This window comes from Rattus norvegicus, chromosome 8, assembly GCF_036323735.1.
Source record: "Rattus norvegicus strain BN/NHsdMcwi chromosome 8, GRCr8, whole genome shotgun sequence".
NCBI classification, from domain to species: domain Eukaryota; kingdom Metazoa; phylum Chordata; class Mammalia; order Rodentia; family Muridae; genus Rattus; species Rattus norvegicus.
The window spans coordinates 105725492-105744432 of NC_086026.1; the positions used below are offsets into that span (position 1 = coordinate 105725492).

At 40.9% G+C, this 18941-nt stretch overlaps 1 protein-coding gene across 26 annotated transcripts in view; it reads left to right on the top strand.

The window, feature by feature from the left end:
- Tfdp2 (transcription factor Dp-2) overlaps positions 1–18941 on the top strand; it is a 141009-nt gene that overhangs the window by 85474 nt on the left and 36594 nt on the right. For 22 of the 26 annotated variants that reach the window (XM_017595584.3, XM_017595583.3, XM_006243556.5 and 19 more), the window contains one exon: positions 2777–2880. In XM_017595584.3, coding sequence (XP_017451073.1) covers positions 2777–2880 — 104 coding nt within the window. The other 4 variants (XM_039081176.2, XM_039081178.2, XM_063265220.1 and 1 more) reach the window with 3 other exon arrangements.

The following is an 18941-nucleotide window of genomic DNA, read 5'->3' on the forward strand; positions in this document are numbered from 1 at the left end:
ACCTGTGTGATGACATAAGCTACTGACACTGAGTCGCATTATGCGTGATTAAGAAAAGTTGGATTGTTTTGTTTTGTTTTCAGGATAGAAGAAATAATACATGTTTGTGAACTGAGATTGATCCAGCAAAGAGAAAGATTGTTTTGATGTAGGAGGCCTTTAAACGGAGAGTGGCTAGAGTAATGTAATTTACACAAGTAAATGAATTAGCTAGCTTAAAAATAAAAGAGCCGGTTGAAGTAACAGGTAAGGAAAAGCCAAGAGAAATGTATGACCTATACGACACTTCTTACCAATAAACATGAATTTGCTTATACCGTTTTCTCTCTTTATTTTAAGTCATGTCTTCCTATAGGCCACAAACTTCCTATAAGTCACAAACTTCCTGTAGGCCACAAACTTCTATAGGTCACAAACTTGCTTTGTAGCTCAAGATGTCCTTGAATTCTTAACCCTGCTGCCCTCTTCTCAGTAGGTGGGACTATAGCCATGGGTCTCCACACCTGGCGTTCTCCTTCATTTTTGTGTAAAGATGTAATTTACAGGCCAGTCAGATGCCTGATGGATGAAAGTGCTTTATCACTCAGGCCAGACATCCTGGAACCCATGTAAAAGTGTTAGGAAAGCACTGACTACACAAAGCTGCCTCTGAGGACTCCATACAGGTGCCATGGTAGGCACTTAATCACCCACTAACCATTATTAATTAATAAATTAAAAATATACAATTAATGTTCAAGAGAATTAACCCTTCCTAGCTCGGACTTTTAGTTCTACAAACACTACCACAGTATAGGTCCTGTTTTGTTTGTGACGTGATCTTCCTGTTTAGTTATGGCCGGTGTAGGGCTCACAGCTCTCAGCAGTCGTTCCCCTCAGCCTCAGGAGTTCTGACATTGCAGGAGTGGACACTGTGCCAGCAGGTTATCATCTTAAACTTTGATTGATTGATTGATTGATTGATTGACTGATTGATTGTCGAGACAGTCTTTATGTGGTCCTGGAACTCACTATGTAAATCAGGCTGGTCTTGAATTCACAGAGATCTACCTGCCTCTGCATCCCAGATGCTGAGATTAAAGGTGTGTGTCACCACACCCAGCTATTTGAAACCTTTATTAAGAACTGTAGGTTGGTAGACTGTACAACTGAAACCTCTGTGTGCAGATTTTTTAAATTACATTTATTTGTGTGCGTGTGTGTGTGCGTGCACGTGTTTATGTGTACAGTCACTTTCCTTTTACTATGCCAGTCCCAGGGATTGAATTTAGGTCCTTAGACTTAGCAGCAAGTGCCTTAATCCACTGAGCCATCTTGCCTCAAATTCTAGATCCTTCTGCTTCAGTGTCCTGTACTAGGATGACGCCAGGCGCATCGTCGATCTTGAGAGAATAAAGATATAATTTAGGCTGTTTGATCGGAAGTTTGGCATCCACTTGGAACAGTTAGGGAATCCAGTCTGTGTTTTTAGAATTTTATGCAAGAGACTAAGCTAGATTCTGGAATACAATTACGATAACCTAGTTCATTTATTGTAAAGACACAAGTAAGTAATAACAGGTTTTTCGAGACGCCCAGAAGCATATCCGACACCTAGACCATAGGAGCTAGGCTCAGTTTTTCAGGGTAAGATGACACTTAAGAGTGGAGGCTGTTCTATAGGATAGAGTACAAATCACCAACCTAATTAAACTTCAGTTTCTTCATGTATAAAAGCTGGTTTACACTTTTACCTTCATTATAGTGAGATCCCTGAGGACAGTGCTTGGGGCAGAGATAAAAGAACATTTTAAAAGGGATGGAAAGAATATAAGAGATAAAGTTTGGGGCAGAGTGTTTGGGGATGTTGTCTTCTGGCTATGATATTCTTAAACTCACAGTAGCTATAATTACCTATATAAGACCTACACAAGATTGGGCCTGTCAGCATCTCATAGAGTGGGAGAGGGACACATGAGTATGTCCCCACCCAAGGGTCTATAGGTTGTTAATGGTTATTGGAGGAGGTAGAGATGTTTTCTTCAGTAGCCCAACTCTGGTAAGGTGCCCATGCTCCTAGCCTCTCACCTATAATGAAACCCACTAGACTATGGAGTGGAGGGGTGTAGGAATGAAATGAAAGAGAAAGGGGGTCAGTAATGGTTGGAGGAAGACAAGGGAGGGTAAAGAAGAGCAGGTGAATATTATCAAATATATGCATATAAAAATGTTCATGAAACTCATTATATGTAATACATGATAATAAAACCATACGTTTTTTTAAGTGTCTAAATTGAAGAAGCAAGTAACTGCTTCTAGTACAATAGTAGCATCACAAAAAAACATTGTAAAGGACCTAGATAAAATGTTTCATGATGTTGCAACTTTTTGTTGTTATTAAGTAGACAAACTATTTTATAAATTCCCTGTTAAATACAAATAAGGTTATTTAACAGAACTGCTTATATTCATTTCAACAAAGAGGTTTGTATGTATTTCAATTAAGATTTTTTGGTATTTTTTGTTTGTTTGTTTGTTTGTTTGGCTTTTACAGACAGGGTTTCTCTAGATCCCTGGCTGTCCTGGAACTCACTCTATAGACCAGGCTGGCCTCAAACTCAGAGTTCTACCTGCCTCTGCCTCCCAAGTGCTAGGATTAAAAGTGTGTACTACTACCCCAGGTACAATATGTCTCTAAATGTAAATTAGCAGAATGGGATAGGACCCTTGGTGTATGTATATACAAGAGTCAACTTGATACTTCAGAAGACTGACTTTGTATTTATTGTCTTTTCAGGTAACATTTCACTTGTGGCCTTTCCAGTTTCAAGCACCAACTCACCAACAAAGATTTTACCGAAAACCTTAGGGCCAGTAAATGTGAATGTTGGACCCCAAATGGTAAGAAAATTATTAAATTTCAGAATTGACACTTTGCTCAGGCAAGACTAATTTATACAATAATTATGCTGAAGATGTTTGATCAAATAGTCTACTTAATTTTAGTTATCTCATTTACCCTAAAAGTTTTGTTTTTCTCAGTGTAATTAAATATTAATTTATATTAATAAACATTAATAAATGTTTTTGTGCTCTTAATGTTTAATTTTTAACATTTTAATCTGAATGTTCTGATGGGTTCCGAATGTGTACTGTTAAGGGTTTTCTGCTTTTTTTTTTTTTTTTTTTGGTTCTTTTTTTTGGAGATGGGGACCGAACCCAGGGCCTTGCACTTCCTAGGCAAGCGCTCTACCACTGAGCTAAATCCCCAACCCCGGGTTTTCTGCTTTTATTAGACCTTTCTTAACTTTTGTTGTTTAATTAACTTTAAATTTATTGTATTCTACCAGTCTTCTAACTTTTGTGGAAACCATGTGTGCTCATATAAATTGAGTGTATAGTTGAACAGTTGAATTTATACCTGGAGCTATAGATTTCAATTTTTTTCTTAAAAGATTATTATAGCTAAACTCATGCTTGAACTCACATTTTGGTAGGCAGAGGCGGGAGGATCACAAGTTCCAGGATAACCAGTCTACTTAGTTCCAATCCAGGGGATTACATAGTGAAACCCTGACTGGAGAGAAAGGGGGACTAAAGAGGCAGGGAGAGAACAGGTAGAAAGGAAGAGTGTGAGTGCGTGTGTGTGCGTGTGTGTGCTTGTGTGTGTGTGTGTGTGTGTGTGCGAGCGTGTGTGTGAGCGAGCGAATAACCAGGAAAGCAACAGTATGCCATTTTAATTCTTTTTTTTTCCTCCATCTTTATTAAATTGGGTATTTCTTATTTACATTTCAAATGTTATTCCCTTTCCCGGTTTCCAGGCCAACATCCCCCAACCCCTCCCCTTCCCCTTGTATGTGGGTGTTCCCCTCCCCATTCTCCCTCCATTACCACCCTCCACCATTTTAATTCTTAACCCTAAAAATACTGGATGAAAAATAAATATGCGTGTTACTCTAAGACATTTACTAATCCTGCTAGAGCTTGAAATATGTAGCCCTCTCAGAAAACCTCGTTTATAATTAAAATTGCATTAGATTACTCTGATCAACCAGGTATAGTGGTCCATGCCTGTAATCCTAGCACTTCGAAGGTAGAGGGGGTCGGATCTCTGTAAATTCAAGGCCACCCTGATCAACAAATCAAGTTCCAGAACAGTCAGGACTATTATTACTAAGAGAAACTGTGTTTCCAAAAATCAAACAAAACAAAATTACTCTGCTTAGGCTTGATGTTTCTTGCCTATAAGCCCTGTGCTCAGGAAGCTGAGGCAGGAGGATCTTAGTACGTTTGAAGCCAAGAGGACTCTCTTAAAAAACATACTGTAGGGGATCAGAGAGATGGCTCAGTACTTAAGAGTACTGACTATTGCAGAGGGACCCTGGTTTGATTCCCAGCACCTATTCCTAAGGCTCACAACTGTCTATAATAGTCAGGGAACCTTACACTCTCTTCTGGCCTCCATGGCACCAGACATATAAGTGGTGCACAGACATGCATACAGACAAAATACCCATACATAGAAAATACTGCTAAAAACAAACAAACCAACAACAACAACAAAAAAAACCCACACGCCTAACTTAAAATCTTAAACATTTTTATTTTAAGTTATTTATTTACTATAGATAAATGTGTACCAAACACATGCCACAACATACATCATGTGTAGAGGTCAGAGGATGACTTGCAGGAATAGGTTCTGTCCTTCCACTTTGTAGTTTCCAGGAATCAGAACTCAGGTTGTTAGGCTTGGTGACAAATGCCTTTACCCACTGAATCATTTCAAGGGGGACTATGTACTTAAGAATAGTTCTTCATTGTGTTTATACTTCTATTTATAGAATAGTACAATACATTATGCTTATGACACAGAGCATTGTGTGGACTATTTTGAATTCAAAGTTTAGATAGAACTATCTTTTAACATTCTTACTGGTTTCAGGAAGTCTTTAAGGTATTATAAGCATGGCGTTTCCTCTGGTCAGTTGAAGACTGTCAATCATCTGCAGATACCAAGTAAAAGATAAAACAATTTACTGTAAGTATGTGAAGAGTGTAATCTAGCTCCAAGCCCATGGAGACTGAGACTCCGATCAATTGTCCCCAGTTGGAAGTAGCTCAGGAGAGACCTCAAACAGTGGCTATGCATTTGCCCTTCTCTCTCAGCCACTACAGTAGACACAGGTAAGACCCTTAGCTAAAGTCTGTACATTGAAATGGAATTATGTAAATACTAAAATTCCTGAGTCATCACATGTGTGGCTCTTAGATGCCCACACAGTGCAGGCACAGTAGCCACTCCCTCAGAGGTGCAGATGACACCAGCCTGGCAGCAGAACCTGTGTGTTCATCTCCACCAGGCTACAGAGTGCTGATTCCACATAGATCGCAAAGAACCCCTCAGAGAGCCTTAGGGACCAGGCAGAGAACTATTACTAGCCACTGAAGAGAGGCCTCAGAATGCTTAGAGGGAGCTATGGGAATGCGGCCACCCCCAAACTGGTGAAGATGCCACAAGCAATAGGGCCACCACCCTTAGCAATCTGAATACTTCCCCTGAATACTTTAATACTTACAGTTTTAAGGACTTTACTGGGGCTAAACCTGAATTTATGGCTTCCACACTGAAAAGAATTTTAGGCCTAATCAGTTTATAAAGCAGAATTGGAGATTTTGTTAAAAATATATATTCTGATAGAATTTTATGTGGATGGGTTTTTTTTCTTGCATGGGTATCTGTGCATCATGTGCAACCAGTACCCATGAAGGTCAGAAGAAGGTATGAAATATCCAGAAATTGTGCTAACAGGCTTGTTGTGAGTAACCAGGTGGATGCTGGGAATTGGACACAAGTCCTCTAGAGGAGTAGTAAGTCCTCTTAACCACAGTCCTCTCACCAGCCCATTACTAAAGACAGAATTCTAAGATAGACTTAAACATCAGGGTTAGGAGAGAGACTCAGAATAAAGTAAGGCATGTTGGAGAGTGTGGTTATCGGATGCTCTGCGAGAAGCAGCTCCTGGATTTTACAGTAGTTTGATGAAGCGTTTTTGTGGGATTTGAGGTTAGTATATAATCACTAGGTAGTTCCTAAGGGGCACCTGATAGTTGATAAGATAATATCCTAACCCACAGAAATTCTGGAAACAGTTCCTGTGAGGTCCTCAGGCCATGTCTGGGGAATGGAATGAGAGCCTACCCAAGGTCATACACATTCAGGCTTCAGGCCTAATTTATTGTTACCTTAAGATAAAATGTCTACATATGAAGAAAACATTCCTATGTTAGCAACTTTCATAGCAGATGCTGATGTGCTGGAGTTCTTACTTTTCATTTGGCAAGAGACTTTTATCCTGGGTGGGAGCTACTCATGTCCCCAAATTTCCCTGTCTTTCCTGCCTCAGAAGTAGATAGAAAACGCATAGATCCTACAGCCCCATGTGAAGATAGTGTGGGCTGAGATCTTACAGGCATCAAGTCCCTCAGAAACAAATTAGTAAAAACAGTTAACTCTGATTTAAAGCTTCAACAAACTCTGCCTTATTACAAAAGCAGCTACTTGGAGGCCTTGGGATTATATACCAAGCTCTGAAGCAGCATATATACCTGGTCAAGGCAGTGTCTGTGTCAGAAATCTGTGTGTCCAATTCCACTAAGCTGCTTCATGTGTTTTCCTTCCTTGGTTGCATTTAATTCAAGGTCTCTCTGGCTCTAAGGAGATGGCAGTGTTGAGGGAAGTTGTGAGTCCTGGTGCCCAGAAGTCAAGCTTAGCACAGTTTATATCCTCCACATTGCCTCTGGCTTTACGGATCTGTCACCATGAAGGTATGCCAGGGGAACCTCTAGGGATGTACAGGTGTAACGTTGCATTAAGAATTAATTATTAGGGCTGGAGAGATGGCTCAGCAGTTAAGAGCATTGACTGCTCTTCCACAGGTCCTGAGTTCAATTCCAAGCAACCACATGGTGGCTCACAACCATCTGTAATGGGATCTCATGCCCTCTTCTGGTGTGTCTGAAGACAGCTACTTATATACATAAAATAAATAAATCTTTTTTTTAAAAGAATATAATTATTACCAGGAATGGCAGTACACACCTTTAATTCCAGCACTCGGGAGGCAGAGGCAGATGGATCTGTGAGATTCATGCCAACATGGTCTACAAAGCAGGTTCCAGGACAGCCAGGACTCCAGGGCTGTTAGAGAAACCCTGTCTCAAAAGGCAGGGAGCGACTATTACTTCATCTTTTGAACTTATTGTCAGGCTAATGAGCTTTTCTAAGGAATGAATGGTCTCCTGGCCAGATGACTGACAGGTCCAGTTGGAATAATGCAGTTTAAAACACTATTTTTTGTGGTACATCTACACAATGGAATATTACTCAGCTGTCAAAAACAATGACTTTATGAAATTCATAGGCAAATGGATGGAACTGGAAAATATCATCCTGAGTGAGGTAACCCAATCACAGAAAAACACACATGGTATGCACTCACTGATAAGTGGCTATTAGCCCAAATGCTTGAATTACCCTAGATGCACAGAACACATGAAACTCAAGAAGGATGACCAAAATGTGAATGCTTCACTCCTTCTTTAAAAAGGGAACAAGAATACCCTTGGGAGGGAATAGGGAAGCAAAGTTTAGAACAGAGGCAGAAGGAACGCCCATTCAGAGCCTGCCCCACATGTGGCCCATACATATACAGCCACCAAACTAGATAAGATGGATGAAACAAAGAAGTGCCGGCTGACAGGAACAAGATATAGATCTCTCCTGAGAGACACAGCCAGAATACAGCAAATACATAGGCAAATGACAGCAGCAAACCACTGAACTGAGAATAGGACCCCCGTTGAAGGAATCAGAGAAAGGACTGGAAGAGCTTGAAGGGGCTCGAGACCCCATATGAACAACAATGCCAACCAACCAGAGCTTCCAGGGACTAAGCCACTACCTAAAGACTATACATGGACTGACCCTGGACTCTGACCCCATAGGTAGCAATGAATAGCCTAGTAAGGGCACCAGTGGAAGGGGAAGCCCTGGGTCCTGCCAAGACTGAACCTCCAGTGAACATGATTGTTGGGGGGAGGGCGGGAATAGGGGGAGGATGGGGAGGGGAACACCCATATAGAAGGGGAGGGAGAGGGGTTAGGGGGATGTTGGCCCGGAAACCGGGAAGGGGAATAACAATTGAAATGTAAATAAATACTCAAGTTAATAAAGATGGAAAAAAAACTTTTTTTTATGTGTATGGGTGTTTTGCCTACACACGCACACGCACACATACATATGTACCATCTGTGTACAGCACCCATGGAGGTAAGAAGTTGTCAGATCCTCTGGAACTAGAGTTAGAGTTGTGAGAGCTGTCCTGTAGGTGTTGAGAATTGAACTGAGTCCCCTGATAGAGCAGCCAGTACTCTTCACCAATACTCCCTGCCCTCTAGCCCCCAGTCATGTTAACTCTTAAGATTGGGGGGCAGCAATATTTTCATTCAGGATGAAATAGAAGTCATCTTCTAGGTTGTTTTTTGTTTGTTTGTTTTGGTTTTTTTTTTTACCAAAAAATTGTTAACTCTCCTTTAATGGGCCTAACCATGATAGCCCCATATTATTTTTTTTGATATGATATTAAGAGCTCTCCTTGGTAGTGTTTCCAGGGAAGTAGTAGGTGGGGTTCAAAGTTGATGATGAGAGAGGTTCTGTCTTCAGTGCCCTCCAAACCTGCCTGCCTGACATGTCTAGCTACTTCACAGGAACCCCAAGCCCTTCTGTCCCAAAAGGCCGCTTGTAGAAGCATCTTAGAAGCAGAGACCCAGCCCCTAACAGACATTGAATATGCTGGGGCTTTGATGTGAAACTTCTCATTGCCAAAACTGTTTTCTGGCTCTGTGGCTCCCTGCAGGTTGGAAAGTAGACACAGACTAGTTTTGAAGTAAAGGAGGAGTAAATGGTTGCTGCAGTAGAGAAGTACAGTAGCACCGCCCCAGAAGCAGAGTAGTCAAGAGAAGAAAAGACACGCAAAGTGTCCCTTCAGGACAGAGGAACACACGTAGATGTTTTGTGGGAGTTAAAATATTCATGCATTTTTTTCAGGAAAGTTTTGAATTCTTGTGGCGTTTGAGGAGCTACAAAAATACAGTGCATGAGTACTGTTTTTGAATATTGCTCAAAATGTTCATGTGTGTGTTCTTTTTGTTTGTTTGTTTGTTTGTTTTGCTTTTGAGCCAGAGCTTATGTAGCCCTGGCAGTCTTGGAACTCACTTGGTAGACCAGGCTGGCCTTGAACTCATCGATCTGCCTGCCTCTACCTCTTGAGTGCTAGAACTAAAGGCAGGTACCATCGCCACCCAGCTCTGTACCTGTATTTGTGTTACAGTTTCTCTTCAGAACTTCTGAATTATAACACTTATTCTAGACATTCATGGATGGTCCCCTTGATGCACTGGTCTTAGCAGTTGTCTGTAGCTGTCTGGCTTTCTGTCCACTTATAAGAGGTGGAAATAACTGCCAATTTGTTGATTCCCTATATCCTCCTTACTGTTCTACAGTCAGAATTCTTTTCCCTATATCACAATGAGCAGTAGATTTCAGTGTTCTTGTTTTTATTAATTATCTAGTCAAAAGTATTTTTATAGCCTGAATAGACTAGCACCCAGTTCAGATCATTCTTTGGTTCTCCCTTCATTACTGTTTTTCCCTCCCTTACTAAGTAGCCAAAGCTGGCCTTGAACTTGGAACCCTCTTGCTTTAGCCATCCCAAGTACTGGGGTTACAGGTTTTTTTCTGTTTTCTTTGATTTCTTTGTCATCTTATTTTTAATTTAATAAAGATTAATTTATTTTATTTGGGAGAGCGGGCTGGAGTGATGGCTAAGTGGTTAAGCGCACTGGCTGCTCTTCCAGGGGACTGGAGTTCAATTCCTAGTATATTCATGGCAGCACTCAACCATCTATACGTCTAGTTCCAGGGGATCTGAAGTCTTCTTCTGGACTCCATGGGCACCCAGAATGAAGTGGTGCAAGCCCTATATGTAAGCAAAACACCCATGTACATTAAATAAGCAAATGCTTCAGGGTCACATTATGTAGCCCTGGCTGGTCTAGAGAGGCTGGACCAGACTTTCCTCAACCTCTCAGAGATTCACCTGGGAGTAAAGGCATGTTCCACATACCTAGCTTGTTACTGTTTTTCCTTCCTTCCTTCCTTCCTTCCTTCCTTCCTTCCTTCCTTCCTTCCTTCTGTTTAATTGTTGTGTGTAAGTCAGTCTCTCTCTCTCTCTCTCTCTCTCTCTCTCTCTCTCTCTCTCTCTCTCTCTCTCTCTCTCTGTGTGTGTGTGTGTGTGTGTGTGTGTGTACACTCTCAAGTGTGTATGTCGAAGTGGCAGTCCTGTGCAGGAGTCAGTTCTCCTACCCTGTGGGCTCCAGGGATTGAGCTCTGCTTGTCAGGCTTGCCATCAAGCCCTTTCACCTACTGAGCCGTTTGCGAGCTCCTCTTGCTACTTTTAGTCACCGTCTAGTGGTAATCTAGTGTGGCCTAGGGGTGTAGATCAGAGATAAATATTTCAGATGCACTAGTCTCGGGTTCAGGTTCAGTCCTCAGAACTTGGGGGGAAGAAAGAAAAAGAAAACCAAAGTAAAAACAGCATTGTTTTTTTACCTCTGATTCTCATCTAGGATTTTTTAAAAGTTTTTATTTGATTAGAGAATTTTTGGCCTGACTATTACTTAAAATCGTTTTTCTTCTTCTTTTTTTCTTTTATTGAAAGTAGATTTTCTTCTCACATAATATATTCTGGTTATTGTTTCCCCTCCCGGACTCATCATCTTCTTAAAGTCTTGTTTCTGTGCCCTTTCCTTTTGAACTTTTGGAAGCCAGATATTTCAAACAAGGCGTTAGCAGGATTGCTCAGAAAGTAGAGATACTCGCTGCCAAGCCTGTGATTGAAGATCCCTGGAACTTATGTGGTCGAAAGGAGAAACTCAGCTCTCCTCAAAGTGGTCTTCTGCCATCCATATATATGCTGTGGCGTGCAGGCAGCTTTGGTCTCTCCCTCTTCATCTCCCTCCCCCTCCCCAACTCTCTCTCCCTCTCTCCTCCCTCCTTCTTTCTGTCAGTCACACACATAAAAATGTAAAAGTCCTTCCTTATGAAAAGAATTTTCATTGGTTGTAAAAACTAATGTAGATTTACTTTTATTTCTGTGTATATATGTGTATCTGTGTGAATGTGTGTCCTACATGTCCTGTGGCAGTCTCTTTGGAGGCTGAGGAGGCATTGGACCGCTGCTGTGAAGTTAAAGATGCAGACACTGTTGCTGACAGCCTACTTTGGGTCTTCAGGAAGAGCAGCAAGTGACTGCTAAGCCATCCTTCAGCCTAGGAAGCCAGCTTAGCAGTGCTTGATTTAGTATTGCTTTTCTCACAGGTTATATAAAGGATCTATATTTTATGAATATTCATGTATATATTATGATGATCTGGCTATTTTAGTTCAGAAGAAGAGAAATTACATACTGTAAAAACAAAAAATGTCACAATAATTGAACATAATACTTGATAACTATGAAAATTCCTTTTCAGAGTAAATATGCTTTTAGCTTTTATAATTGTAGATGGCAATAGTCCTTCAAATATGTTGTTTGAGGGCAGCCAGTTTTCTTTGTAAGGATGCTTAGTTATTCTTGATTTTCCTAGTCTAACTAATCAGTTGTCCTAGAAATGGCAGACAAGGTTAAATTAAGGATATCTGAGGTTTGAAGTGTGTGAGGAATAGTTGTTTCTAAACTTTTAAATGTCTTTTCCTTTTCTTAGCTGAATGTTAGAAGTATGTTTACACTTATTTATTAATTTATTTTCATATGTATACATGTCTGTCCAAATAAGGCACAGGGCACATGTGGAGATCAGATAACTCCAAGAGTCATTTCTCTCCTACCATGAGGGTTTCAGGGATTAAACTCACTCAAGTCATTAGACTAGGTGGCAAGCACCTTTACCCTACATGACCTTCTTGCCAACCTAGAGGTATATTTTTAATTCTTATTTAAATTTGAAACTTGAAAATTATGGTTCAAGGATATAAAGTTTGCTTTGACTCATTTCCATGTAACTTATTTTCTGCGTTCAGAGGTAGATTGAGTTTTACTTTTGCTTTTGGTTATGTTGCTGTTGGTTTTGTTTTTGTTTTGCTTGCTTTGAGATGGGGTGGTGCTCTATTACTCAGGCTTGCTTGGAATTCCTGAGCTGAAGCAGCTCTCCTGCCTTAGCGTCCTATGTAACTGGTATTCAGGTGTTGCACATCCATGTCTGTCTACGTTTTCTTTTGTTTTGGTTTTTGAGACAGAGTCTCAGTATGTAGACCAGGCTGCCTTAAACTCGCAGAGATCCCCCTGCCTATGCCCTAGTGCTGGGATTGAATGTGTGGCAGCATACCCAGCATTTGTTTTGTTTCTTAATGGTCATTGTTATTATCCTAGTTTAAAAGACTATGCATTTTGAATTTGCAATACAGATTCTTTTCTGTTGCATTACAGAATCTAATCTGCAGATTCAATCTCTCTAGTTTGTCTACTCAGAAAATGTTAAGATCTCAGGGCATGTGGGCAGAGGCAGACAAATCTCTGTGAGGTTGAGGCTAGCCTAGCCTACATAGCAAGTTCCAGTCAGGGCTACATAGAGAAAGCTTGGAGAGAGGGGCGGAGGGGGGTGGTGGTGGTTAAGAAACTGCTATGTAGAATGTGACAATTTGATATTGAGAAGCAAAAGAAAAACCAAACTAAAATTTCTTACCAGGGTTATTCTCAATAAAGAAAACCACGTTTTCTTATGTTTTCTTTCTCATCCTCTTCTAAAGTATTTATATCAGTAACACTAAGCTGCAGGCTACCAATACAGAAAATAATTCTTTAGTAACAGTACTGTACAAGTGAGACATAGAATACTTAGGGTAGTTTTGTGAAGATTTCTCTTGTAGGAATAGAGTATTAATAATAATACTGATGAATAATCCAGTTGATTATCTTAGCTCGTACCTGACATGACCACAGGTTTGATGGACTATTAGCTTGGGTTTCTTAATTAACATGAACAGTTTATAATAGCAACTTTAAAGAACTACAATTTAATATTGCCCTTTTAAGAATTGCATAGGTACAACAACACCTTAAACAAGAGTTCAAACATATATTCATAGTATCTTGTAACAAAATATAGCATTAATCTGTATCAGTTTACAAAGTCCAAACTAATGTAAAATATTTGGTTCATTAATATTCTTTGGTCTAAAAATAGATTCAACAATCTACCCTTTTATCCTACTATTCCACTCTCCCCTTTTCCCAACCCTTCTCCCCCCTCTTTCTCTAACACTAGATGGAGAGAAAGGATAGAGGAAAGAAAGAGAAACCTCTGAATCTAACCTCCCTGACCAAGACCATTAACAGTTCTCCCACAGAGTAACCATCACTTTTTGGGAATGGGGTGTCATTCTCTTAAAATTGCTTCTTGCTGTCTGGGGTATCCCTCTCTTTTAGGACTCCATGTAAAATATATAAAATTGGGACTTGGCCAGTCTCAAGAAAGCTAGCTGCAACATTTGTCGTCCAGCCTCTCTGTGGCGGGGAAGTGCAGGGCTTAAGTGAAACCCTGTCTGAACTGTCTGAGGCTGGACCTAGCAGGAGTTGGAGTGTCTCAGCATCCTTGATGGTGAATCTCGTCAGGGCTGCTCCAACTTCAGTGGTGCTTCCTTGTTTTTCTCTGTGAACATACAAGCTTTTAACTGTAACACACACTTCTGCATTGATACATGTTTGGAATGTGCAGTGTGTGCAGTTCAGTTAAAGGTATTTTCTGTTTGAGCAGGCAGAAGCTAGTTTGGACTGTATAGCCAACCTGTAATAAATTTTCATCCATGCTGTTCAAAGGACAGCATGTTATAATAATTCCTGAAGATTCTGTAGCCAACAAGATCTCTTGGCTCTGCAGAGGTGCTTTGACATCTCACCAGTCTAGAAATGTTCCCGCGGAGCGGGATCAGCACAGACCTTACCTGTTCTGTTCTAGTTCCTCCCATTGTGCCCGTAGCCTAGATCTTCAGGTCGCCTCACCCTGTCAAACCCAGTCTTTATTATGATGGAATCCCTAACTTTTCTCCTGTTAAAACAAAGGCAAAACCTCTTCTCTAATGTAACAGTTTCCAACCTTCCATCAAGACACCCTTATAATATACAGGCTGGCTCATTTCGGCATCCCCATGACCCAGTCTCCCAGCTGCTATGCTTTCACTCCTTGAAGTGCAGCTAAATTCCTTCACAGTTGTCTGACCTGTAGATTATGAGATGTGCCAGCAACATGTTTTATGCCATAATATCTAAAATTGTATTCTAATGGATACATGTGTTAAATCATCAACTTCAGTCTGTCAGGCTTTCCAAGACACTCACTATCTCTAATGAATGTGCGATCTCAAAATCAGCCTTTTTAGAGTTCAAGGCAGAAACATATAGAAATATTGAGTATCACTTGTATGGTGTTTTAAAATATGTACCCGTACTAATTCTCCAAACTCTACAAAATGAAACACATAATCTATTGTATGACATTGTTCTGAGGTAGCATTAAAGTCTCTTTGTTTAGGAATTTAATAGGTTGCCATTCTGCAATCTTGTCACAAGGTGGCACTTTAGGCTTTAGATTGGATTCCTCGAAAGATCCTTTGCTGAGAGGATTTTACAATCCTTTTTGTATTGGTAACACTCTGGCATTTAATATTTCAATCTTTTCCTTTTGTAAGTTTGCTTTCTTTGATTTTTTTAAAAAATATTTAAAATTGCACATACTATTGAAAAGTTATTATTTGTACACTGATAAGTGAAACAAAATCATATGGGGTCCAGATGCATTGTGCCATTCGTTCTGTATTCCATTTTTTTAAACATTTTTTTAATCTTTTTTGGAGTTTTTCTTTTTTTTTTTCCTTTGTTTTAGTTTTTTTTTTTTTTTAAATGTGAGTACACTGTAGCTGTCTTTAGATACGCCAGAGGAGGGCATCAGGTCCCATCACAGATGGTTGTGAACCACCATGTGGTTGCTGGGAATTGAACTCAGGACCTGTGGAAGAGCAGTCAGTGCTCTTAACCACTGAGCCATCTCTCCAGCCTGCGTTTTCCATTGTTTTAATACAGAACTTATTTTTCTTTTTAATCTCTAGTTCTCTTCTTAAGGACTTCCCAAGCATCCTACAAAGTCTGTTGAGTTTTCAATCTCTGTTTGCATGTGTCAGGGTCTGGTGTCTGCCAAGTCTCCCAGCCACTCAGCCAGCTCGCTGTGCTGACTATTGGCTTCTTGTTCCACACACTTTGGTCAGTCCCTCTCTCTGCCCGACTCCGGGACTGTGCATGCTTTTCACGAGTGGGCCCGAGTTGGGCTGCGGTTTCCCATAGGCCACCTAGTTCTCTCTAGCATGCTTTCCAGACCTTGTCTGGAGCCCTGTTGTGCTCGGGAGATACGCTGAGGCTCCAGTAGAAGAGAAAGCAAAGCTCAGCTCCAGTCCCACCAGCTGAGTAAGCCGTGGGACTCCTTTAACAGAGGCTCGCAGGCTAGGAAACTGTTCCGGGAGTGTGTGGAAGGAAACACTGGAACTTTTCTCAGGCTTCAGTCTGGAGTCTGAAGCCTGTCTGCTAGATTCCGTTTGTAACCATGGACTTTTCTACTCAACCCCTTTGTTTCCAGAGTAATGACTCTGGGACTTTGTATTTATGAATAAATGCCTAGACCACAAGCTTTGGCTTGTTCTCTAACCAGCTTGTAACTTCCATAATCTAGTCTCTGTCTGCCACATGGCTAGTTACCTCTCCTCAGTTTTGTCACCCTCCCTCCCTCAACCCTTTTCCCAGAGTGCCTATCTCTCTCTGCCAAATGTCCCACCTTCTAATCCTGCCTCAGCTCATTGGCCATCAGATTTTTATTGACAGGTGATGTTTTCACACAATCCATGAGAGATTCATTCTATATATGAATGACCATGGTGTAGTAACACGAATTATATTACCCCCGTTCCAGCATGGAAGAAATTTTGTGACCATTTATAGTCACCAGATACATTGATGGGAATGGTGACATCAGCTAGCCAGAGAAAATTCTACTATAGGTTTTGGATGCTACCTGATGACACTCTTAGTGAGGTTGGTTGTCCAGGTCCAGCATTGACACAGGATCAGAGTTCGCTACTGGAAGCAAGGATATCTAGAAGGCACATGATGAATAGACAGACTATGCTGCGCACTCTGCCTTCTCCTGCACACCCCTTTCACTCACACACACTCTTCACACACACCTCACATTCTCTCTTCCCTCACACCTCACATTCTCACTAGCTTTTTCTTGCCCCAGTCTTTTATTGATACTCCAAAAGCAGGTAGAAAAAAGACATTGTATAATCATTGCCAAATCAAATTCAAAAGAACCACATCCCACAAAGAATCAAGAATTACAGTTGTTCCCCAAAGTTTCAAGCTTCCCCTTCCCAGGCCTGTGTAAAATAATAATAATTGCAAACTTATCATTATTTAAACTTTAACTTTTAACTTATTATACTTCAGAGCGCCACGGTAAGCTACTTGCATTTTCCTGTGAAGCTCTAATGAAAACGACATGGGCAAAACTGCCAGGCAGTGGCCAGAAAGAATCAGGTTAACTCTTAACTCAGCAGCTCCAATAGCTTTCTGTTCCTTTACATTGCACACAATGACTCCTCAGAGTCCCAGTATTTTGACTTAGTTCTACTAGTACACAATTTTATGCATTCTATATTTGCTTATCTAGGAACCACTCCCAAATGCTGTGCAAAACTTACTTCCTAACTTCAGTAGTTTTTTCCTCTCTCCGGGTCCCAGTGTTGACTCTACTTCATTTTCTAGTAATTTCTTCAAACTTCTTTGCAAGTCAAGCATTAATCTGGAACTACCATTGTACAGTTATTACATTGTTTCCAAGATGAGAACACACAGCCTTCACCTGGGCCTCAACTTCCAATTGTTTAAGATCAAGGTACATCTAGTTTCACAGAATTCACCAGAGCAGAAGGAGAAAGAAGTAGGAAAGTCAGATATAATAGAATAATTATGCACACTAAGGCCACCTGGAAAGCAATCACACACAAGTAATATCTATACAGCCATTGTCCAGGGCTATGGTTAGGATAAGTGTGAACGACTGTTTTTTACAAAGAGCTGCCATGGGCTACTGAGATGTCTCCACCCTGGCCTACTGCAGGCAGTCCCTTATTTCAGATGGCGGGTCCCCTAGAGGGATGTGACTCCTACTTCTCAGGGTCCCAGATCTATCTATTTTTAGAAGGAGCTGCCTGGGGCTTCTGAGATGTCTCCATCCCAGCCTACTGCTGGCAGTCCCTGTCATGGTATGCTGTCCCCAGAAGTTGGTGGATGCTAGTGAGATACGAAATTAATATATTCCAAGTTTTTAACTTAATAGCTGAAAAATATTAGGTCAAATAGAGGTACACAGTAAGTAGCCTACCAACACTTGGTAGATAGAAGCAGGAAGGTCAGGAGTTCAATAATTATCTCTAAGCCAATACTTTTAAAGCCATATACATTCCTGGCTTCCTTTGTAGCCAGGACTGACCTTGAATTTCTGATCCTCCAGCTGTCCCCTTCCAAATGCTGGGATTACAAGTATGGGGCATCACACCCAGCATATGCATAGCTGGGGATTGGTAGGGACCAAACCCAGAACTTAATGCATGCTAGGCAAGCACTCTACCTAAAATGAGCTACATCCCGGCTCAATGTGTGTGTGCGCGTGTGTGTGCGCGCGTGTGCCTGTGCATAGTTTTTGATATACTGGGTGGCCCAGAATAGTTTGACATGCTATGTAGATAGATCAGGCTGACCTTGAACTTCCGGTAATCCTCCTTTGTCTACCTCCCAAGTGCTGAGGTGATAGGCATAGGTCACTGTGCTTGACCAAAATTCTTCATTTACTAGGATGAGGTAAAGTTGAGAGGGGGAAAATGAACATGGAATTACATTTGTCAATGCAGAGTACAACTCTCACTTCAAAGGAAATGAGAGAGTTTATTTTGAGATAAATACAACTGTTTCATGGCCTGAGAACATAGATTCAAGTTATTTCAAATGACATGTTCCCCCGTAGAAGTGGTTACATGGATTCTTGTTAGTCTCACAGCAAAGATAGTCATCAGCCAATACAATGATTCCTGAAGACACCAGGTCCACAGGTTAGAACAAAATGAGGCCGCTGAAGGGCTTAGTTGCTATGTGCTGGTGTTCTTAGCTTTTGGCTTAGTTAAAGCTACTCCGCCAAGTTGACGTATTCCAAAAGGGATGTCCAACCAGATACAGAGGTTGATGATAAATGATGGTTAGAGGAACTAAAGATACTCCAGTATCATTTTGGCTCTCCATCTGTAACATTCTAACTCTCCCCTGACATGCAATTCTAAAGTTCAGAGCAGTCTACAGAGGTATGTTTAGGGAACTTAGTTTTTGCATTGTGTATCAATTCAGCTTATATGGTGTTTTTGCATGTATATTGGGTTCTGAAGATCTAATTCTCTGTTATCCTAGGTCACATAAATTTCCCTTTTTCTCAGGAGTACTGGTTGGAGGATTAGTTTGCTTGCTTTCAATAACAGTGTCTAATTTGATGGCCCTAGTTGGCCACCAAACTTGCTAAGATCCTCCTATTTCCGCCTCCCAAGTGCTAGGATTAGAAATTGATTTGTGTATACTCATACACAAATGTTACACACATGTGTGCTTGAAGGCCAGAAACCTGCATTCCTTACCTTACTGTATTCTCTTTGCGTATTCGAATGTATGAGGCAGGGCATCTCCCTGAGAGCATGCATATTTTCAGCTACACTGGAAGCCCTAACAATTTCTCCATCACTAATTCCATTAGAG